The 26,837-nt window shown below is 28.1% G+C and overlaps 2 protein-coding genes across 3 annotated transcripts in view; both read left to right on the forward strand.

The window, feature by feature from the left end:
* The first annotated feature begins 3,432 nt into the window (after nucleotides 1-3,432).
* Nucleotides 3,433-11,791, forward strand: LOC114120910 (AT-rich interactive domain-containing protein 1B-like). 2 transcript variants are annotated; one of them, XM_050202794.1, is made up of 4 exons: nucleotides 3,433-3,738; nucleotides 3,820-4,033; nucleotides 8,315-8,431; nucleotides 8,955-11,791. In XM_050202794.1, exons 2-4 carry the CDS (start codon nucleotides 4,010-4,012, stop codon nucleotides 10,383-10,385), a joined length of 1,572 nt encoding a protein of 523 aa, XP_050058751.1. In that variant the 5' UTR covers nucleotides 3,433-3,738; nucleotides 3,820-4,009; the 3' UTR covers nucleotides 10,386-11,791. The 2 variants fall into 2 exon arrangements, with proteins under 2 accessions (XP_050058751.1, XP_050058752.1); XM_050202795.1 differs by having other exon boundaries at nucleotides 3,433-4,033.
* A 2,941-nt stretch (nucleotides 11,792-14,732) lies between these two features.
* Nucleotides 14,733-26,837, forward strand: part of LOC114120902 (rhodopsin-like) — a 108,598-nt gene continuing 96,493 nt past the window's right edge. Inside the window, exon 1 of the mRNA XM_050202803.1 lies at nucleotides 14,733-14,742. The gene's annotated coding sequence lies outside the window, so the exon portion shown is untranslated. The remainder of the gene's footprint in view (nucleotides 14,743-26,837) is intronic.

The following is a 26,837-nucleotide window of genomic DNA, read 5'->3' on the forward strand; positions in this document are numbered from 1 at the left end:
TAAAATATTTATGAAAATTTTTATAAATTAATATAATAATATATTTATATTTATATATATCACTGCGTAAACAGTTTTAAATAAAAATAATATGACATATTACTATAATAATTTGTTTTTTGTTTTTGAAAAATAACATTATATAGAGATAGACACAATAATATTCTCCGTGTTATCCAAGTACTAATCAAAAAAAATTAAATTACATTTTTATAAACACTTAAGTTCGTTTTTTAATTTTTTTTTCCCGTATCAACTTTAAACTTGGTGAGTTAAATTTATTATTTTTTAACTATCTTAACTTTTTACTTTTTAATCCTAACTCAACGATATTGTATTAACTTAATTTGAGTGAATCATTATTTATTTTCATTAACTTACTCGCCTTTGAATCGTCTACAATGTCTAAATCCGATATTTGCATTGCATCAGCAAGATTCACTCCGACCTATAATGTATGGTATCTATATACGGTACGCTTTAGGTACCTATATTATAGCGGTGGTACTTACCTTGTTGATTTAGACTGAAACGAATGTCTTGTAAACGATTTACGAAACACTAAAACGTGGGATGGGTGGGTGGGTGTAGGAGAGGAGGAGGAAAATAATATGTAAATAATTCAAAAAATAGTGGCATTTGGAAATTGCCTGGACAATCAGCGCGCAATTAGATATGACCCAGTAAACACGAATCTTTGGCCCGTGATTATAGTCGTCAGCTAGCGCCCCGGTAACCGGTACAATTTTTTCCGACAATTTTGCAAACGACCCGTTGCCCGCGTTAACATAATCTGCAATGCAACAGCCATGTTTAGCGAACGGTTTTAGGCACAGACGCGTATTACGTGTTGGGGTCACGCACGGCACATGTTTTCCCGTCTTAACACGCCGTGTCCGTGTAGACAATGCCGGTGGCGTGCCGACGATTAATCGACTATCGACATTTAAATTCGCCGTGTACTCGAGTCGGCGTGTGTAAGACGTAAAACTGTACCGTATTGTATTATTTTACTATTCTCGAGAAACACGGTCACGTGGAATCGTAATAATATTGCCCGTGTGTTAAGGGCAAACCTATACGATGTGCGATGTGCGCGATCCCCGACACCGTCCTATAATATAATCACGTTAGTCGAGAGTAGGTACCTATATTATATCTGTAAGCCAAAGGTGCGAGTATAACATAATATGGTTTACTGTAAATATAATATACGAGTGAATGTATAGTCGGGCTACACATTTTTGCGTGGGGACAAAAATAATATTATGTACGAATATTGACCAAACGCGAAATACTGTTTTTTATGATGTGATTGGTCAACCGAATAGTCAACTGCTAATATTAGTAGCGTTTTTCAGCTATAGGTAACGATGATAATAATAATAATAATAATAGTAATAATTAAATAGAGGTACTACCTCCAGACGAAATTTATAGATTAAATTGTCTCTGCGTCCTATGTGTATTTAATTTAATTCTTGTTTTGTAATAAATCCTAAATTATCCAACCTACATACAATTCTGTATTGACGTTTGTAAAACAAACAATTCGTTCAATGATTTGATTTTGAACTAATCGTGAATTAAATTGAATTGTTGAGCAACTGGTTACGCTGTTGTTCTTTTGTTTCTACGCACACATTTCGAAATTATAACAATCAAAATAGTACAATATATTTGTATAATATATAACGCACAGCGGTATATATATATAAATACATATAGGTAATAGGTATACCTATTGTAGTATTGTGTATGTATTATAATGATATGCGTGTAACATATCAAATTATAAGACAATATGACATTTTTTAACAATCTTTAATTACTGACGAAAGAAATTAATATCATTTTTAATTCTACTAATTGATAATAAATGTACAAATTAATAAATGTATTAAAAAAAACAAGTCATAAATTAATTCAAATATTATATAAATATTTTATTACAGATTTTTATTAACTCTTTTGGTATTGGGTATACAAAAGTATATTGATATATGTATTAAGATTTTATTTCAACCGACGTGCCGATGTTGATTCATAAAATTCACATATTATTTCGCTAAATAGATAGTAAAAATACTTAAAACAAATTATTTTTATAATTTTTTAAGTGTATAAAATATAGTGATTACTTAATAATTAATATTCTCTCAAGTGCCTTTTATTTATTTCTATACATTCAATGTATTTTTTTCTTATCCATCTTTTATTAGTTCAAACAAAACAATCTCTCTTGGTTATTTTGTTGCAATGAAATCCACCTCTGTTTCCACTAATCAGCCAGTTTGCTGTCATCTTAACAATCAAGTGTATAATGAATACAGATACAGTTGATTTCTTCTTTTTTTCAAGCTTTTTTTTTTGTCGTAATGTGTTGTTTTATTTTCCTTCATATTGTCTCTTTACCAGATTTAATATATTTTTTTCATCGACCATTTCGCTTTTAGTTTTTAATACTTATACACTCATACCTTTCCATAAATATAAAAAAGGTAAAGTTTTTTTTAAGTAAATGCTTTGTACAATAGTAGCCGTACTATGGAATTTGAGAAATGTATTTTTGAAAATTAAATATTGGTAAACGTACCTGCCTATACTAAATATTTATTAATTATTTTTTGCTTATAAAATGTATCATGTATTAAAAACATTTTAAAACATAGTAATGTAATCACATTATAATAGGTAGTAGGTACATGCAGCAATGCGAACGGTATCTGAGTATTTGACCATTAGTAATTTGACGTTATTTGTTAATTTGAATAATTAGTAGTGCGTATTAAATACTATTAATATAAATTTAACATGGTACCCGTGCATAAGTAATAAGTATAATAAGCTTAAAAGATAATAATATTAAACGATGACAACGAAATATTGAGAGACGAATTCACCCAGCGAGTGCCCTCGTCTTTTAGTGTATTTTATGCTATATTACCAAATAAATATTATTAAAAAATTTTTTTATTAATTTCATGAAATATATTAAATTTATTATTTTACTACTACTACTTATAATAATAATAATAATAATAATCATAATCATCATCATTATTAGCTAATATAATAGTAATGCAGCAATGCGTGCAGCAACACGTACTCAACTGCACCGAAAGATATAACATGACGTTCGCTCGCCCGTTGTACGTACGTACTAGGTAGATTATACATTTATAGATACATATATTATTATATTATCGTTGTACCGTTCCGGAAAATCGATTTCATTGATAACAATAATATTATATACTAGCCACTAGGCAAATCTAGTAGGTACACCTAGTAAACAGCGTAACTATATATGATATCTATACTACTTATATGTTATGACTTATGATATTCCTACATCCATTATTGTAGACCTACCGACAGCACAAATGTCGATAAAATAATAAAAAAAACGTATATAACATATATTATGTATTTGGTATATCATATCCAAGTGGAAATCTAGGGTATTTATAACAATGTCAGAAGACGTAACTGGATAATAATAGAATATCACATACACACGCGTGCTCCCTACCTATAAATCCAACTGCTATTTTTTATTATTATTATTCTTTCGGTTATTATGTCATGGTTTGCGTCTGGTGGCAGAGAAAAACGTTACTAACAGTGAAAAATGGAGGGAAACTAAGGCGATACATAATTAACGGTCTCGAGCCAGTGTCCGTCATAGACCACGCTACCATCATACCGGGAAATTGTAGTTGTTTATTGGATAAAGTACAGAGTTACATTGCCATTATCATTACCGTTGTTATTATTATACTTGTTATTTTTATTATTATTATTATTATTTATTAGAATATTATCGTTGTGGTCGGTGTTCTTACTATCATTGTCAGTCTCCTCGGCCAGTTCGTTCAACGACTAGAAAATTCGAACAGTGGGCCGTTAGCTGTTTACTATAAACTGAACTTCTAGAGATACACTGAAATATTAAAATACCAAGGAATTTTGAAAAAAAAAACATTGATCGGTCTACTCGCAAGACATGAACTCCGCACTACTAAGCCGGGTAAGTTCCTACATGATATACATAATATTATATTATATTATATACCTACGTAAATACCAATAATATAATTTGGTCTCTTTTGAATATCGATTGCGGTTAACTTAGAGTTATCTTAGATATCGGACGTTTTTCCATGATAATTATATTTATCAGTGAATGCTTTGAATATTTTTTACAAACGGTTTGTGAAACGTAGGTACTTAGTACACGATTAGCATAATAATATAGTATTATGATATATTTTTATGCCACAGTTAGAATAAACTCGGTGAAAATGTATTACTTTTAAGGGTATATGTGTTTAACATCAGATATCAGTTAAGTTTCTGTAATATGTACCTATCGTGTTAGGTTCAAATTCATTATTCATTATAAATTTAAGCACCTATTAGTGGGAAAATCTTAAACTCGCATGTAAGAAAATAATTTTAGTTTATACAAGATATAAGTAAGTAGTTGTATTGTATATAATATACATTATTTTGATACGTAGCAAATGACGTGAATGAAATTGGAGATATTTTACAACTACTGTTGTTTTAGTATATTATTACAAGGTAATATCGTATTACATTATACTGAGTAAATATTTCATAGTGATTTATTTATATGTTTATTTATAAAATATTTAATATTTATATACATACCTATACATAATAATATATTATATTATACTATCTAAATCAAATATTTATTTTCAATAATATGAAATGTAATTAATTTACATTTGAAAACAATTCTCGAGATCTTTTGTAGAGTTCATTTAAAATTAAACCTTTTGATAAAAATGTTCACTAAATAAAATATATTTTCTATATATTTTATAAAATGGGATATTTTAGTTTAATATGATAACAACTTATAAGGGCCCTCTGTCTATTCTAAAGCCTGATAAATTTTAAATTAATACTCGTATGTTAACATGACAGATAACATGTTAAGTTTATTGATGTAGTTTAACTTGAATTTTGAAAAAAGTACTAATACCCAATACTTACTACTATCTACCAAGAACACAATACATTGTAAATAGCACTATTTCATTGAATTTCAATTTTTACTAACTATGGCAGATAATTAACATTACTGTTATTATAATTAAAAAATAAAGTTTTATAAGATATATAGATGATAAGTTTCAGAACATAATTCGTTCAGAATAAGAGTAATTACCTACCTACTTTATGTTTTGTATTAAAAATGTGTACCTACGTTGTAATCATACGAAATCGTTTGAAAATGTAATCTAAATTCATATTTTTTTCTCATCACCTTTAATGGAGTATAAAGATGCAAGTAAAAATTACACTTTTGTATTATATTTCTCTCTACTCTATTTTCTCCTCTTACGTAGATTACATTCACTATACAATAACTAAAGCAATGGATAATATTGTTATTGAAAAATTTTCCTATCTTAAAATCTTAACTATGCTTTGTTAGAGAGTGACCTAATTTGTTTTCAGATCTTCTGATACTTTCAGCCCATTTAAATTTAACAATCTTAGTATATTTAATTTAATTAGTGAATAACTTTGGAAAAAAAATAAAATCAAGATAACAACATTATTAATTGCTATAGATTATAGTTAATTTTATACAAACTTCCAGACTGACAATATTGGAGAATGGAAATGTAAAGTTTTGAATAATTTTTTATTAGACAAGGACTTATTTTGCGTACAAATTTATTATTTGATATACAAAATCTATTAAAATTCAAAACTTACGTTTAAGTTAGTGTTTTATAAATTACAAAAGATGAAAAATTATATTTTCAAAGTCTAACTTTATAATGGTACAAGAGTTTTGAAATTAAAAAACTTATTTTTTCTTTTAAATATTTAAATCAAAGTTAACCAATTAATTAAATTATTTTCTGTAGTGGAATTTATAAGTTTAAAAATATACAAATTATTTAAAAATTATTTATTATTTTTTTCATTTTAAATAAATTTAAATTAACATATTATGCGGGATAACGTACCATAATATTTGGATTCCATCTTCAGAAAGTCAACATAAAAATAAAATCTAAAATTGATTTAAAGCTATTTCTTAAGTGTTGTTCACTGTTGAGTGACGTAACATTTGAATAATTAACCTCAACCCAAATAATATGGTACTCAGACGAGTTGTTTACTTGGAAATGATGCACAACATATCTATACAGCAAAATTTCCATAATTTAATATCTATAGGTTAGGCAAATAAATAAAATTGACTTACTAAGTTATAATGAAACAATTTTTGACCAGTAAAATAAAAATATCTATAATGTACTCATACTTATATTGCAATTTATTGGTAAAAATACTCATTGTATGTATGTATTAAAAATGCTATTTAAGTTATAAATTATATTAGTAATAGACTTACAACTTGCAATATCTATCATAGCCATGATATATGTTTATAAGGAAAAAAAATCATTATATCGTATCATTCGTATCCAATGTATAATTTAAAATAATATTGTACAGTAGGTATTTATTATACATGTATGTATTATGAATACTGAATAGTACCTAAGGACACGATTATTTTAGTAAAAAATAATAGTAGTAATAAAATATTAGCATTGAGATATCGATCAATGTTTAAAAATTATTTTTTATTTTAAACATTTAAAAATTTTATTTTTATAAATTTAAAATTAGTTTATATTAGAAAATGCTAGTAGACAAAAATATTTTATTTATTGCTATTGTGAAATAAATAATGATATGATATAAATCTGAATGAGTCACAAACACAATTAGTATTGTCTGTATTTCATCTAAGATATTGACTAAATTTAGTTTTATCATTCGTATAATATAATTCTAAACAGTGCATACAAAGTATAATCGATTATAATAAATTATATACATTTGACTTGTGTCATTACAATGTTTATCAATCTAAACTTAACTGATAAAAATATTATATATGGATATTTTTAAAAGAACCAAATTTATAGTCAAAAAAACAATTGATACTTTATGTGGGTTGAGAATTGTGAATTGTGAATTTAACATTCGTTTCTATTTACTTAAATCTATGATGCTATTCAAACGTTTGTACGTTTGTTCAAGAGTTAAAGTTATTGAAATCCTTTTCTTCCTACACGTTAAATTATGTAAACATGTCTATACAGAAGTGCTTGGCAGGAAATATTTATTGACACGATAAGATTTTTATGTAAACTTATAGAAAATCAGCCAAAAGTCAAATAAGATATTGTTATAATATTATACACTTATAATAGGACAGAGTCATCCGGAATTACATCAGTCACATGTTAATAATTTGTAATAATATTTTTGATAAAAGTAGAATTTATTCTAAGACACTTATTATCTAGAATCTAGATAGTATTAGATCGAGAATTAGCCACTAATGTTAATTAAATTAAAAATATTGTGTCAACAAGAAAGATGCCGTAAGAGAAATGTCAACATTATTTACAATGATAAAGATATAGGTAAATAAATATTGGTACATTGTAGAACTTTTGGATTTGAACGTGAATTGAGATTAACGTGATCACGTGTTTTTCAATTCACGTGTATTTAGATTTAATTCACGTGTACTTAATTGGAAAATTACGAACAATTATTTCTCGCGTATTCCAAACATAATATTTATTAACTTAATATTAATATAATAATATAACATTTAAAAATATATGTATATTAATAATTGAAGAAAAAAAAATTTTAAATATATAAGTACACCTACTATTCTAAATAACTGTTTCATGAGCAATATTATCGTAAAAATATTATACATAATGTGTATTAATAAAAAAAATGGACTTGAAATAAATTCGTGGATTTACATATACGAGTAGTTAAATAGAACAGTGCGTTGTGTTTGCAAGTTAAAAATGTTTAATATTTCATATTTCACAAAAAATAAAAATTAATATATTTATTTAAACGTACCAAATTTCAATTTATAACAACCATATTAAATTGTTATTCATAAACTATAGTGTAAATTAATAAGAATCCAATCAAAATAAGATACAGATAGCATTTCAATAACGCATACCTGTTACAAAATATAAACTTGTCTACTAAGTGCTACAATTGAGATGAGTTTACAATTATTAATTTTTGTGCCATATTTTAATAACCATTAATGACTAAATCCAAAGTAAATAAAAACGATAAAAACATTCTGATGTGAAATAGTATTCACAGCACGCAATTTTTTATTCTGTATTGCACGAAGTGTGTTATGTAAACTGTATAGTCCCCGATTACAATAATGATACGATAAATCTGTTTTTAGGCGTTCAGAATATTAATTTTTGCGTCATGGGCCCAGAGAGTTGTCTGGTGTCAATATTACGGTGAGCAGATAGGGGATGGCCGTGGTCATAACGAAGAACATCACGAAGATCATCACGTAAGTAATGAAAATCGAACTTTATATGTTAGGTATTAATAGTAGTGGAAGTAAGTTGTAGTAACAGCTTTATTCTATGTCATGAAAACTCCGTGGTGTGAAATAATCGATTCAACACTGAATAATATTATATGAAAACAAAGTGCGCTTAAACCATATGATTTGGAAAGCAGAAAAATGCAGTATTAAATTGGCCAATCTAAACACTAATCAACTTAACTTTAGGGTATACATAATATGCGTATCAACATTATTTTCGATTCTAAATAATAGAATCATTACATTGTATAAATTACAGTCTTTTAAAATGTATGACTTATGCTTACACTTTTTCTTTTTTCATCTGACAATAATAAATTAAAATAATACTGTAATTATTAATTTTAATCGCAAATTTAACATTTTCAGTTTTATCTGTACAACGATGTCGCTACATTATATAGTCTAATACTACAGCTAGTGTCGCTTATGCGGGGCCTATAATAATACTTTATGAATTCGTTTTGAACTCGGATTTTCGCAGGTGAAGCCGTTGTACAAGTATGGGTATTGGGTGCACGATCCCAAAACCAAGGATGTCAAGAGCCACTGGGAACACCGGGACGGAGACACGGTGCACGGTTCGTACTCGTTTCTTCAACCGGACGGACACATGAGAGTGGTCGAGTACACGGCCGACAAACATAACGGATTCAACGCTCACGTCAAGTACATGTACGAGGGGCACGGAGAGGGAAGCGACGGAGGAGGCGGAGATGGCGGTGGATTCGGGGGTATTGGCGGCGGCGGTGGCGGATTCGGAGGCGGCGGTGGTGGATTCGGAGGAGGCGGCGGCGGCGGCGGTGGATTCGGCGGCTTCGATCACCATTTAGAGGACGCGTCGGGAAAACAGTCGGCACACATCGGCGGGGGTAAAGGCGCCGGGCCGAGCAGCCGACCGAAGCAGCCGTTGCACAAGTTCTACAAGAAACCGCGGACGGAAAAACAGGGCGGCCAACCGGGCCAGTACAAGAAGCCACATCAGTTCGACGGCCGTCCGAAACCTATCGGCGGCTACAAGAAACAGCGGCTGTCGCCGGGAGCGGAACAGTCGGCCGAACACCACATCGGAGGCAGGCCCAACGGCCATTTCGATCAGTTGCCCAAGTTCGGAGCGGCGCCCGGACACCATCACGGTCACGCCAATCCGCCGGGCGGCAGCAGCGTCGGTAACCCCGACCGTTATCTCGCGAATCAACAGCTGCTGGTCCCGGGCGGCGGAAGTCCCGAACGTTATCAGTCGAACCACTTGGGCGGCGGCACCGGTCCGTTCGTGTACTTGGCCGAAGACCAGGGCGCCGAACAACCGGCCGCCGACCACTTTTCCCGGAAGTACGCGTCGCCGGCTGTGGCGTCCGACAAGTCCGCCTACCTGACCGGCATCCAACACCTTTCGTCCGAACACGACGTGGTGGTGCACCGCCGTCAACCGGACGTAGCGCCCGCCGCGTCGACGGAACACCAGCACCACAGGAGTTCGTCCGAGGAACGGCAGCAACAGGTGCCGGGTTCGGAGCTGGAGCCTCCCCGACCGGAGCAGGAAGACGGATTTTCCGGGAGGTCTCGTGACGACGCGAGCGCGCCGGCGCAGTACGACGACAACGACGACGACCGTTCTCGGGAACGGGACGACGGAGGAGACTACCGGGAAGATCACGCGGCCGACTCCGCCGACGAAACGCCGGCAACGACAATGGTACAAAATAAGCAACCGTTACGGGAATACCGTTTCGAGGAGCCGCCCTATCCGTTCGAAATCCCCGAAAACGTGCGAATCTCCAGCAAATACCACAAGAGACACTCGTCACAGCCGTCTCCCGCGGCAGTTGACTGGCACCAGCCGTACCAGTCTGCGTCGTCGTACTTTCCCAGCTGGTACCGGGGCAGCGGCAACCTGCAGAAACACTACCATTAAGGGGGAGTTACTGGTTTTTTGGCCGAGTTCTGTTAACCCCAAAACGACTATTTACCAGCAGTATTAGTATTATAGGTACATTATAATATCATAGTTGCGATTTGTTGTTATTTTTATTATTGTTAAATCGTTTTAGTTTACACTGTATAATTCAATACGTCCATATTGGCAACTCCGTAAGTATATAAAGTATAATAATTGCTTTTATAACTTTTTGTCGTACATGTATTTAGTTACGGTCTAATACGACAATGTATATCGTCTTCGTCATTGGCGTTTAACTATAGATCAGGATAAACCTGCACAGTTACCATATTTATATCGTAGTAAATATTATTATTTGAAGTTTTCCCTATTAAAACTCTACTGCTGCGACAACAATAAAGCCAGTCATTATCCTGCACCACCATCATTAACCGATGACGTACCTATCAAAGTTGTAGAAATACAATGACAACAGTTGAAGATCGCGTTACTATCATATATCGGTACTACAGCAATCGTGGCAAAAATAGTTTTTTGCATCCATTAAAATTTTCCGTCAACACACTCGTATCTTATTTTAAAAATTCTATTAAAAGAAAACGCTCAGCGTTCGTCATCTACAACTGGCCTAAAGTGTCTAGCCCACTTGAAAAACATACAGGAACCGGAAAATCGTTATACTATTATAAACGAATATCACTCAAATAGTAAAAAGCTCGTTTGAATTGAAAATTCACGTAACTTGAATAAATCAAAAATAGTTTTCAGACCCAGAAAAACTTTTTATCGAACCTGCAACTCAATTTATAATATTTTTAAGCCCTTTTTGACTTATTACATTCTTAACAATGTTATGTTTGATCCACGATAAATCCTATTGGTCCGACACGGACGTACCTAAAAAACTTCAAACGAGTATTTTCTACAGATATTTAAAGTGTTGCTTTTTATTCATAAATACCTCTGTAAAATGTTTATTGTATCAATGTCTTGCAAATATCTTGAGTTAAAAATATTTCAATTTTTGCTTACTGTCTTATTATGAATTATGATAATGTTTAAGTATTTTTAAATTTGTTTTTCTAAATCATCGTGTTGTTTAACTGTACATAATTTCTTAATAAATTTGATAAAAATTACAACCCTTACATATTACTATTACTATAGATATAATAAATAAAATATTAGGTACAAAGTAACTATTCGGGTACCTTTTTAACTTGATAATTAGATTGTTAACTATAATATTATGTAAGTTTGTTAAAGTGTTATAGTATGTATATTGTGTATTATACTATTGTGTTAGTTATTCCTACTAAAATAAAAAATATATTATACATTTAGTTATCATTATTTACATCATTTATAAAATAATTCAAACAAATATGTTAAGATATAAAATGTTAAATGAATCAGACATTTAAATTTGAAAATAAATTTAAAAAATAATGTTGTTGTTTTTTTTAAATATTAATTCTTCATTTTTAAATGTATAGAGTTATTATATTACTATATTATTTTAATAAATTACTGTAATTATTTTAATGTGATATAATATTAAATATTATTAAATAACAACTATTACTTATGGAAAATTTGCCTAATTTTACATAACTTTATACATAGAACATTTAATTATTTTAACTGATTAATAAGAAATAATAATTCGAAATAACATTTGAATTTTAAAATTTAAAATTTATCAATTACATGAAAATACAATATCAAATAAACGGTAAAAACAAGAAAAAAATTCAATAATATAATCCTCATTTCAATCAATAAACACAAATTAATTAAAAGATTAATGACACAACCTAATCTCGTTTTGATATCAATTTCTTAAAATTATAAATAAACCTTTAACGTTTTTGATTTTTTAAATTTGCTATTGATGAACACTGATCAGTGATCATACATATAAATATATTTATAAGTATATAAATTATATACTTATTTAAGTATATAAATGTTATAAGTCCTAAGACAATGATTTTATTATGAACTCTTACATCATTAGTTTTCTAAGTAATGAAATTACTCTATCGAAGTTTATAGAACAAAAACACGGGTATTCACATTTCAACTTTTTTTTTACTACAAAAAAAATTATTTGTAAGACGTATTATTATAGAAGGAACATTATACTCTAACTTGGAAAAAGGAAATTATCGTCATTCGTCTGGATGTCTGCTGCACTTAAAGAGCTGTTTTTTATGTTGTTCCTCTGATGTGCATTTGTAAAGTTCTTAGACTTTATCTGCGGATATTATTTGTTCTAATTGTGAGTGTGTGTAATGTGTATATATGTGTATATGTGTATGTGGTCTATATTATAATGAACAAACTAAAATAATAATATAAAGTTTATTCAGAAAATAAGATAAGGACGCCCTATTTTAATTAAATTATATTATGTGGTATGAACTATGAAGTATGAATCATAACTTACAATACCGACGTATATGATATGATATCATAAAAATTAAAGATAAATAACAAAACTCTTCAGTTTTTCTACCAAACTTCTAGAACAATTTTAGTGTGTTTCGGAAAAAACTATTACTATAAGTGTACACTCGGAAGAATTTAGCACATTGTTCAATTTTCTCAAATAAAAATGTGTGCAAATAAAAGTAATCAAATATTGACTAACAATATAATCTTCAGCTACACGCAGCTAGCACCAATTTGTAAGACTGCATATAGCAAAAAAAGTCGTTATATATTACACGCCTTTGTCTCTGGACTTGGTGCAATATACCGTAGACTTAATATAAGCGCATCTTGGAATTCCGATACAAAAAGAAAGGATTTATCATCGACGATGTACAACTGAATTTTTTCGTTCAGCGAATCATGCAAACAATAAAGATTTTATAGATGTACAAGTATTTTCTCTCGCAGTGTAATCGTCCTAAGTAATTTTTAATAATGCGCTCATTGCAGTGATGAATGTAACTTATAAAAATGCATAAATATACATGTATCGGTGTATCACAAATTAAAAATATGAAATATAATCCTGAATAATAATTATAGAATTTCTAATTAGAGTTAATTAATATTAAAACTAACTTATTAGAAAAAAACAAATATTTATGAATAAACTCCGACTCGCAGTACTTGGAACTAACCATTAAAACCTTTGTATAAAATGTCTATTTAATCACTGATATTGATAACCAGCTGGTAACTACAGAACCTCGTAAGTCGTAAAATACGTCTTTACCATTGATTTTAATCTATACGACCATGGTAACATCATGTAACCAGCAAAGAGTAGATAAAACGTGTTTAACAAATGTTAGGATAAAATTATAAGCCTGAATAGTGAAACAGTGATAATGAGCACTTATTACTTATTAATTATTATTAAGCACACGATACATGTAGGCATAATGTTAGGTTTTACTTAATTTATTGAAAATCTTTAAATGACGATTATAGAAGTGACAAATAATGTTATTATGCATATCTGATATTTTTATACACATGTTTATATTTTTCAATTTCCTGCTTAGGTTAAACGGTATAACTAAACAGTTTTGTTAATTGTAAAAGCTTTAACTATTTTATTTGCGTTCTGACAGCTGCCGATAGTATACTACCTCTTATTAGTTTATAACACTAACGATCTAATGTAAGATATGCCAATTAGGATCTATTTTCTTGATGCGTCCTAAATAAATATGTATTTTTATTTATCCATGTACATTTCAATCTACGTCACATTAAAGTCACAATTCTTCATCAAAATAAAAATAAAAATAAATATATATATATAATTGAACAAGCTTTGAGAAGAAAAGACATCCATTAATGACACCCACAAAGTCCAAAATGTAAATACGAGCGTAATACTAATTGCATCCCTGCTTTTCTTCTGAGTATATTCGAGTCGCGTCCCAAGTTACCCATCTTACTCGACTTCACTAAAAAGCCGTAACATATACTTACTATAAATACGTAATAGAAATGTATTATAATTGTTATATTTAATATTAAGAAAAAAAATAATGAGAAGTAGATATACGATTTACAATAAAAATATCTTTTGTTACGTTTTGAGCTTTAGGTTTGTAGAAAGTTTATTCATGTTATAAAATAAGTATATATATATATATATATATATATATAACGAATTAATATAACATTCATAACAGTAATGTTGCGTTAAATAATGATATTAATTAAAATAAACTCTAGAAATAAATGCTACTAATGAGGTAAAAAATATCATGGTTTATACTCTTAGATGTTTTTTAGTTTCTTACAAAAAAAAAACTGAATTATTAACAAATAAATGCTCGGGTTTTAGTACCGTTAACCTTGACCGATAAATGTCTATTGACGCTATGAACGACGATTCGTAATGAGTTATCAATTATTAATACAATACTTTTTCATGAAGAAATATTAAAACGTATATTTCATACTTTATAGTCGAATACATATTTTATAAAGCATAAAAAAATATAATATTATTTATACCACGATAGCAATTTCATGTTTAGACATTATACGATGTATATACAACATATTACAGATCATAAGTTGTGGCTTAATAAAATAATAAATTATAATAATATATTCAGTATATTATTATTCCATTACCTACGGGTTTTCATTACGAAAATAAATATTAAACCATATACATAATATAATATCAATCGTGTTATATATTATAATCTATTCATTAACAATGCCACCGGTATTAGCCGATTACTCAACAAATAATAAATTGTTTAAATTTATAATAATCATTTGGTATCAATGTATCATTAGTATACCTATCTGATACCATAAAAGATCATTGTCTTTTTTCGGTTGATAGCGCATTTTTGCACTCGACAGAGCAATATGATTATACCTACTTTTACGATTAATTAATTTTTATTTTTTGTACACAATACACATATTGTACTGCATATGACTAATATGTACGGTTTGAATACCGTACATAAATATGAGAATAATATAAGAATAATCAAACTAATATGAAATAAACAATATTGACTTATGGTTACTGTGGATAACCAGTAATGAATAAAAAAAATGCAAAAATATCGGAAAGTAAAAATTATGATGTATACGTGTTTTTGTAAATATTGAAAACATTTTCAACATGATGTTTTGACTGTTTGGTTCTCATATTTTATATCGAGACTTCCCAATTTTATTTACAAACGACGGACTTTATGTCCGTAAAATTATTTATGAGTACATCCGCGATATCGTGTACGTGAGTGGATAGGTACTTGTCGTATAACGATATGCATTCAATTATTATAACGTTAGTGAATTCTGTTTATATAGATACATAACAATACACTTAATATTAATAATACGCGTACGCCGTAGGTACCTATACTATGAGATTTATAAACACAAGATAGACAGACGAAGTTATCGTTATATGATAAGTTTATATATAGAAAATACATAACCATATGTTATACTTTAATGAATACGTCTGCGAATATGAAATAATATTAAATGTTATTGGCACGCATACACCGTTCCCGGGTAGAATTATGTAGAGAAATCAGTCCCTGTGTATATAATAATAATATTATATATAAACATCACTCGACAATATAAATTGTAATGCAAACCACCCAACAACCGCCGTGCGTATAATATTATATCTAATATACATAATATAAAATTACTATATAATGATGGTTCTCGTACTTGGTTTATATTATAACTCATAACGATAACATACACACACACACATATAATACATACATATATATATATTATATTACATACGTTTGTACAAATTACTTACCGCATAATAATTCGATCCAGTGTTATATTTAAGCATTTTTCGTGGAGTCCAAATGATTTTTCCGAAACAGAACTGTAGGATATATTTTCGTATAGAATCAACTTCCAAGACTTGAGATGAACTAAGCTCTACAAATATTTTCATTGTAACTCCGAGTACAGGTATATTGAACAATGAGTATAAAAATAAGTATTGGAACAATTATTTTTTCTTAAATGCAAGAAATTAGCTAAAAACAAGTAGAAATGTTGCAACTATTTCTGAAGTTTTGCACCTAAAACTGAAAGGGGTATTAAAAAATGTGTTAAAATAAAATTCAAGTTTGTTGATTAAAATATAATAAATATAATAATATGTCGACGGCTACAGCGGACAAAAACTTCGAAAGTCGAAATTTTCATATTTTTTTTTATTGGATGCACTGTATTTTTGTGCATATTTTGACATCATCGTTATATCATATTATTTCCCGGCAATTCCATAAGATATCGTACAAACAAAAATGCTCGTATCTATATTCTATATTGTCAATATCAAAACGTTAGTTTTTTTCTGTTCCTAAACATTTTGATAAAAGTGACTTATGAGGTTTTCATCCGTATAGCCGATGATATTTTTATGTAAGGTGTAAGTTATAAAATAAATATTATTATGCATTTATATTCATCACGAGTCATTTACAAAATAACAAACACGGTAAGTGAAATTTTTATACATATTAAAAATAAAAATATAATTTAGAACCCCCTCCTCTTCCCAACAAAGATAATTTTAAAATTGAATTTCCCATTAATAACAATTTATTTTATACATTTTTTGGATGGGAATACATAGCAAAAGCTACCAATCCTAATCTAACATGTTATTACTCTATGAACAGCACGATTATAAATCTATCATCGTGATGCACAAAGTGCATTAAATATTTTTCAGGAGATTTTATTTTTGATGTTTTTATTATTTTACGTTAAAATATAGCTGGACACAATTTTCCGCTACCATGCCGAATCCGCCAAGAAAATATAATATTTCTGGCACCATTACACCTTTTTTATCATATTTTATAATACACAAAGCTATGCATCATATTAACTACAGATATTACATTAAATATGATCTATGCTCTATATGGCATTAAACACAATAATATGATTCAAAAATATATATTTTATATATATATATATAATATTAGGTATCAATTTTTCACATCAACATGCAAAAATAAAAATTTTAACTTGATTATGTATAGCATGTATGATACGTGGGAAGGGAGGTGTCAAGACCTCCCTCGCTAAAACTCACTAAACATGTCACTAGGGTTCGAGCAACAATAATAAATCCCACGCTCAGTGTGCGATGGGTGTAATTATTATTGGATTATTTAGGTAAAGGTATATAGTATACAGTGCAAATGCAAATACATCCTTTCGTGGCGGATAACGCATACGTGCCATTGACTTTGACGTGATATCACAATCATAATATTATAGTATCACATCTGTTAATAATTATTATTGCAGTGTCGTTTCAGTAATGTTATATATCAGCATCCTTCATCAGACTGATACACTAAATTTTTTGTCGTCACTCTACTCAATATTAATATTGTGACTGTCAAAGTTGCCACTGCACATACCTCTTATACCTATGCAGCTGTGATAATACGCGTAAAGTGTGTATTGTGATACTGCTGACAATTATCCGCAGAGGAACTGAAACGTATTTGCAAAAACGATATGTAGACTTATATAACCTTAATAATGATTGTTATTTATTATATTATGATCGTCCGTGGAAGATGGATTTCGAAGGTTATGAATGTAAGTCAACCATGTGATCTTTCATCATAAATCACTCATTATTTAAAATAAAAATGTCATTTTTGAAAATATTTCATTACAAAAAGAAAAAAACAAACATTAAAAAAAAAAATTATTGTATTTTCTTACTTTCTTATCATTATAATTTTTTAAGTATTTTACTTTTTTGTACGGTAACACACACTTTTAATTTCATAACCTAAAGCAGAATATTATACCTACGAAGTATTACAATGTGTAAAAATAAAACATCGGACATAAGTAATAGGTAGATATTTAAAGTTATGATGAATGGTAGCAACTCTTTCACTTTAAAATTTAAATACCTATAACTCATAAACTACTCGTCCAAAATTTGATGAAAATCTCTGAATAATATTTTATTTTGGAATATACGATTAAAAATGTATGCTATTGTATAAAAATTAAAAAAAATTAAAATATATATTTATTTTTTTAAATGTTTATTTTGTTTTTACTTAAAACTAGTTAAAACTATGTAAAATATAGATATGTTTTTAAAAACGTTAATTTTGAAATAATGAGTACTTCATAAATGATAATAAAATAATTCTAAAATAATCCCTGTATAAATTATTTTGTATTGTGGTAAGATTATAGATGTATTTGAAATTAACAAACTTTTACTTATTAAATAGAAAATACGCCATTAAAGTCCAACAATAATACACAATGATAGTATAATGTTATTCTATAGAATACCATAAATTTATTCAAAAACTCAAACTCAGGGTTGATATTTTATATTGATCTATTCCATAATGAGTGAACATTAGTTTGAACTAATAAACAAACATCTATTTTGTAAATATATCAAACAACAATTTGACACAATAGTATACATTGAATATATTTTTTTTAGATAGATAGAATTTTAAATAAGTGTTTACAATATTGTTTTCTGTGATTTTTATTGTTATCTATATAGTTTTTAATTTTAAAAATTAATTTAATATTCTCATTTCATAAATTTTAATTCATTTTCGTCAATAGCTTATTATTACATTTTATATTTCTAAATACAAAAATACAAAGACTATGATTTTCCATGTTTGAAAAAAAATAAATTATGTACACAAAAGATTTTTTCTACCATAACATAACAAAAAAGAAGTAGGTCATGCTACTTTAGAATTTATATGAAATAAGAAATCTTTAATTATTGTATTATAGGTTTTTATTTTAATATCTATTAGATAGTAGTAAATATTAAATACATAATATTATGTAATATTTATGTAGTAATAAAATATAATGCAGGGTACGTAATTAATTAACTTAAAATGTTTCGGCGCCAAACATAATTTATAAGCTAAACTTTAAGCAGTTTAAGCTATTGAAATTATAGAACTTTAAAATAAAACTTTAACTTTTAAAATAAACTATAGTTGGCAATTAAATCAAATATTTATAATTTAAATTATTCATGAAAATAAAATAATGTTAATAATATTATTTATTATTTATTATTAATAAATTTATTGAATTTCTGATGTTTTTAAAATAAATTTGGTTTATGGTCTATAATATTCATCTGAATTTGTGTTCTGAGAAAAAAAATATTATTTCTTTTGAATCAACATTAAACAATATCTATTATATATTAATATACATCATAATATCATACATATATTATTATTATTATAGCATAATGAAATATAAATTGCATTTACTTATTTTTGTAAGATATTATGCTTCAACTATTACAAACAAAACATAGTTATATTATAGTTGTAAAAATCATTGATAATGCATTTAAGGGAGATTGAATGTAGTTTTTAACATATTTAAATGTATACATTGTACAAGACGCATAATATAAAAGGTATCTAATAGTAATTCGAGAAATGCATATTCTAATTGATTCGTTATTGGTTATTTATGTAGAACAATATATTGTGGTTTCAGATTTCGGTGTTTAAATAATTGGTACACGCTCGAATTACACGATAAAACAATGTCATCGATATGCATATATTATATAGTCACAATAAGAATATTATATTCTACTTGTATTTATTATTATTCAATTTTCACGTCAAGCTAGTAAACAATTCAATAACAACTGATATGTTCGGAAATTCGGATGTTAAAACAAAAGTAGTGAATCGTTATAAATATTGATAATATATTATTACACTGTCATATCGAGAAATTACATAATGATGAAAAACGCTCATTGGATTTACTTGACTCGTATAAATTTTCAACTGTTTCTTATATTTTATTAATGTGTTCGGTTTTGTGGACAAATAAAACCCGAGATGAAAATAAAAACGGTTCATTCAGGCGGTCCAATCGAAATAAACTTATAAGGCTTCTATATTGGGCCGAAAGATTATTTCAGCGACACTGTTATTTATTTATTTTTTTTGTAAGGGTGGCCATCGATGTTTTATAAAGCTGGTTGCCAATGATATAAATCATCGCCAATAATGTTGCTGTCGGAAAGTTATAATGTTATTATTTTAATTAATTAATTGGACCACCACCTGTTCTGAAGATGTAGATATGTATATGATTCACATAGTTCACTTTACAACACGCGGTATACACTAAATTATAATAACAGTATATTATATAATTTATATAAACTGGATAATTTTTTGAAATTATTATATAAATGTATTAAAACATTTTTTTCTATTTTATAGTATGTATTATAAATGCTTCGAAATAGCTTGATAAAAGATATAACTTTTTTAAGATCAATTGTTTTGCAAAGTTATGTTTAGTAACTGATCACTTTTATTTCGAAAATCACAAAAATTCAAAGAGGAAAGATAAAGGTAGCAAGGTAAAAAAAATTACCATCTATTTTAAATATAAATATAGTATAGTATAGACATTTTACTTTTTGATTTTTTAAGATTGGCGTTGAATATCTCATATTAAAAAGTTTCGTTGGAATGCGTTTCGAGCAGAACTTTGTAACGGTGCACGTTTTTAACCATTATACACAACAATTACGTGCTTTGCCAGAAATCTAAGCAAGAAAATCCATCGTTTGAAGTAACATAGTGTATTATAATTCACTTAAATATTTCAAATACTGTTTTAACAAGTTTCGGCGCCTCGTGAAGTGATTTTATATATAACCAGGTGAACGAATACCTAATATTAAAATGACAGCCCTGCTGCAACTGACAGGCAATCGGATTACTGTTGTACGAGTTACATTATTATTACTAATATATATTTGTGGTGTACCTACCTTATACAATATCTCGTTCGTACATAATACAATAATACATAGGTATATATACTATTGTCGATAATAACTCGTATAAATGAAATTGTCAATGATATTGGTCATTGTCACCGACGACCGAATGCATTCATATAAAATATAGTAAAACCGATACGAAAACAACAATGATAGAAGTAATAATGATAGAATACAAGGAAAGCCACCTGTAGTGGGCAATATTCCTTCGTGAGTCGGTCATTTTATCGATAAAGTCCTTCTCAATATATTATACAATAAAATAAATATATCATGATATCTACAGTCATATATATTTCAATACTTTTATGTAGATTTACGGTACCAGGAAAACGGTCGTCCTATTTTTTCGAGCCATTTACCAAGTCAAAAACGGACGGACATACGTTAGGAACTTAAATCGATATTTTTTATTCAAACAATGTTTTATCCTCCAACTAAAATGGCTCAAACCATGTTCAATTATTATTTATTAATTATTTTTTTTTTCAAAATCACACTGTTAAATCATAAGGAATAAATCTTGAAGGACTCTACAATAATGCAATATAATATATTATGTAAAGATAAAGTGTGATGTTTAGTTTGGTAATATTATTATTCGTTGGATAAACTACTATATTGAATATTAGAGATAGTGTAACGATTATAATTTTCTATGTGGATCAATTTTTCGATAAATATTATACATTTATAAATAATCATTTGGTGGGAGTATAAAAACTATAAGATTAAAACAAAACACATTATAAATCCTAGTAAAAGCCATATAGTTATTTAATTACATAATAATCATTTTTAATCGTTTGACTTATAAATCATAAATAAACATTAAATTACGTTTTATAATAATAGCCTCAGAAAAAAGTTATAGGTAGTTTATACTTATATAGCTGAAAATTCTAAAGTTTAATATGTGTACTTGATTTGTGATTTTACATTCAAGAAAAAAAATAAATCATTTTATCATAAAGAATTATAATTAAAAGCAATCAAAAAAGAACTCACTCTGCTATTTATTTGTAAATATTATTTAATCGTTGAGTAGGTCACTGTAATCGATGTGTTAAATTTGAATTCAATGATAAGTCATTGTATACAGTTCTAAACGATTCTCAGCGGAGACACTATATATTAGCCTATATACTTCCAAGGATATTTTATTTTACATTATATTTAACATAATTATACACATTTATACATTATATTCGTAATAATTTATTTTTCTATTATTAATACACAGTTGACTGCACTAATTCCTATCAAAAACATATATCATGTTATTAGTTGGATAGTAATTATTCTAATATTATTTCGTATAACATTATATAGATATTTGGTGAAAATGTTAAGTCTACTTGGAAAATAAAAGCAATTGATTTTTTTTAAAGACTAGTAATTTTATTTAAATATTCTTATTTTTTCCTGAACATTTTTAAAGCACTATAAAGTATCAAGTAAATCCAATTTGATACCGGAAACTAACTTTAAAGTTGAAGATCTAAGCATTTAAGTGCCTTAGAAGGTGATGACTGACACACATATTATATATAAATAAATAAACACATATCGTTGTAAAATCAATATACATTCACCCTATGGTAATTTTCAGATTCTAAAACAGCCAAATACAATTTTTCATAGTATTCTTTTTACATGTAATCTTTACAATAATCGATTATAACGAAAAGCGTCTATGCGACTACGACATCCGCATTTTTATATTATTGTCTATTATACTTCTACATAGTACAGTGTGCAAATGTCTGTTGCAACCTTTAAAATAATCTTTGTTGTACCTATTTCTGAACCTATGTAAAATTACATGTAAACCAAACTTATTCTCTGAAAGGCTAAAACAAAATTATTTATTTTTAAAAAGCCTTAAAAGTAATAAATAAAAAACTAAAATAGAATATAATAATTTGACATATGTATTCAATTTGAATTTTATTGTACTAGGGTCGTAATTTTTAACTTAAAAGTAAAACAAAAATATATATTTATTATTTAAAAATGATAAAATATATTTATATATTATATGTATTGAATTTTATAACTGAAAAGTTTTACGAATTATATATTCAACCAAAATAACCAAAATTATAAATACATAACAATTGTAATGTAAGTATTGTTCTAGATAATTAAAAATCAAATTATTTTAAAATTGATTTTAGGTACATTATTATATTATGTATGCAATATAATTATTCATAATATTTACATAGTCTATAAGAGTGAATAAATGTATTTAAAATATTAAATGCTATAATAAACTTAGACCTACTTGATTTTTAATTGGATCTCTAAAGGATAATTAATTTATTTGTTCAAGTAGGTACTTATTTCTTGTGTGGTAAATTATCATAAATCCGTGGCTGCATGACTTTTATATATATATTTAAAGCCTATTGGATGTCATATTTTATGAATTTCTCAAAATATTTTTTCTTTAATTATATAATTTTCTTTATTAATGTATATACTTTTTAATAAATTTCACCGTCAGTATTACGAAATGTTTTCAGTTTAGGTCATGATTTCTGTAAATGGCGATTACACATGGCCTCTTGAGTTACAAACAGGCGCACTTGAACAGATGCCATACCCATAATAATTACCGGGACGTGATACAAGAAAAAACGACATAATAATTGAAAGTTTTTATTTGCTTTCTTCACAATAGCTCACAATCTAGTTTTCATTGTCGTGTATACAGGTGGCCGAGAAAACGGATAGTCATAGGCAATACAATAAAGATAGAATAATATGGTTGGGGTAACAGACGTATGGACATTTTTTTGATTGATTATCCACATCATCGTCATCGGCAATTTGTTCGAAATGTCAAGTACGTCTTGTGCATTTAATTCAAAACATTTAGTCATAATTTTGCCTTTTACAATGTTTGTAGTCTTACCGTTAAAATTTACTTTCCCGGATAAAGTTCTTGCTGATACAACACTATTAAGTAGTAAGCACGAATTATTAATGATTTATTTCACAGTTATGAACCATTTATGTAAATTAATGTAATAACTTTTATTGGTATAACTTGGGAAATTAATTTTTACTTTGGAACCAACAAATTTCATTTTCATACAAGCACCTTAATATTTTACACTATGTATTTTAGACAAATACCTGTAGTAACATTTTAATTTATTTTACTTAATGTTTATCATAGTAATTGTAATAATTATTATAGTAGATGATTTACACTTATATTTCAGTAAATGTTGGAATGCTTATGCAGCAAATTCAAGAATTAAATATTTGGAATGCCTACCTATATAAAAAAAAGAACTTATGGCTATTTGAAGTAGTTTTTTTTTTAAAAAAAAAAAAAAAAGCTAGTTTATTTCGATCAATATTAATAAGTTGGCAATGACGATTAATTAAATATAAATTCATAAAAAATGCGAGGAATTTGCTAGTAATTATTAACACATAAGGTATGACAATGTTGTTAGTATTCAAGGCTGGATGATATATTATTATTATTTTTTTTTTAAAACTAGTTTTAGTTGAATTTTATGTTTTCTTTTTTAATATTGGAAATTATAGAAAAGGAACTAAATTAAGATAACGTTTTTAAAAAAATAACTAGAAGTTTAGTAGGTATTGTTTATTATGAATTATAATGCTTACTATGTGATATTTTTTTCCCCATTACAAATGCATTAAAGTTTACAATGGCTTACATTAGTCTCAACTTTCAAATTCAAGTAATACATTCAACACTATATGATCCGAAAACAGAACTTATTTTCACTAACGTGAGTATTTTGGTACAAAAATCATAGTCGTAATCAGTCATAGAGCAAAATATTCTAACTTTATCAAATAATTAAAATACAGATAAATAATAATACATTTCTCTGTTTTTAATTCCATTTAATTAATTTTGTCAGGCTGAAATAAAAAGCAACGTATTCAATTGTATTATTATTATAATCATAGTAAATTAAAGATTTTTGAACAACCCTGTCACGTTTAAAATACTCGTAAATCTGTATTTTATAGTCTTTAATCACATCAAGTCGTATCGTTGTAACTTAAAAAAAGTCACTCATCTACCGTAGTTCTTCATTAGCTACATTTCAAAAGTCAGTTAATTAACTCGAAGGAAAAACAACCTTTAACTTATAAGCTCGTTAATAGGTACTCAATTTTCCCGTTAACAGCGGCTAAACACGAGTAATGACGGGTTGGTATTGACGCAATATAAATTGTACGGTGTCAAAAATCGGCCGGATCCACTGGTACACACACCTTTGACATCTAAAAAGTTGACGTCGTCCAGATTCTTCTTTGATGTAATAACAGGTGTATATTAATATTATGATAACCGTGATATTGTGGTTCACGCATAATATTGCAAACACGAAACACTGTTGAAACGCGGCATACCATTGACAACCGCTCGCCGCGGGTTGTCGCAACAACATATAATAATACGGTTATTAAACGCCAACCATGTTCGTGGTTGTCATTATTATAGACCTAATAGCTGCTGCATATTATATGTGTGCATACCTATATCTAAATCTAATTCTATACATACATGATACGAGCATCGTGCACACATTGAATTACCGGTATTCGAAATGTAGGCAACGGCAGAGTGTAGTTCATATTATACAGAGTGGTTTACTAAGCAATACGCATGTTCGGATTATTATTATTTTTTTTAAAATTCGTTATTTAAATAAAAAATTTTTGAAATTTTTCAAACACCTGCATACTTGTATTCATTTAAAAATATATAGTAAATATTTATAGACTTTCGATTGATCTAGATGTCACAAAATTTTCAAAAAAAAAAAAAAATACCGTATTAAAAAATGTACAGGAAAATGGTGATTCTTATTTCCCGTTGAAAAATAATGAATTTTAAGATTATAAAAATATAAGTATTCGAAAAAATGACACTCGATTATATTATACTATTATAGTAGTATTTCAATTTTCAAAAATCCCAAAAATCAGTTCTTAAATACATTCATTATAAAATAGAAAAAAAAGGAGGGGGAGTATACACGGTGAATCACCCTGTATAATAATAATATGTAATATATACCTATTTTCCATGTGTGTGTTTGTGTATTCGAACTTGTTATGTACCTACATATATCGCACCGATTTCGTCGGACCGAGCACTTGGCACTTGACATGGATCTTTCGGTGTCAGGAAAACCGTTTATAGGTCTTATATCAACCGGACAAGGCTATACAAACGCGACCGGCCATGTACACCCGTATACTAATATTATATTATTATTATTATTATTATTATTATTATTGCACTGTTTCCCCGTTCTCGTCAGATTTCGTCACGCTGAGCATAACGCCCGCGCCCAAGAAGAGTCAGCTGTGTATAGTATTGGGTTAGGTACACAACCGTATATATTCTATAATACCAATTATACGCATTATTATGCTATAGACATTAGGTTATCTCCGAGTGTTATTCAATTCGAAATCGGCAAGTCCACTCGTCCCGGACAGTATAATTTGTAAAACTAATTCAACTCGATAAATACTCGAGTAAACGAAAAAAATATTATTTACATAAAAAACAATTATTTTTATCATAA

Source organism: Aphis gossypii, chromosome 3 (genome assembly GCF_020184175.1).
Source record: "Aphis gossypii isolate Hap1 chromosome 3, ASM2018417v2, whole genome shotgun sequence".
Classification (NCBI taxonomy): Eukaryota; Metazoa; Arthropoda; class Insecta; order Hemiptera; family Aphididae; genus Aphis; species Aphis gossypii.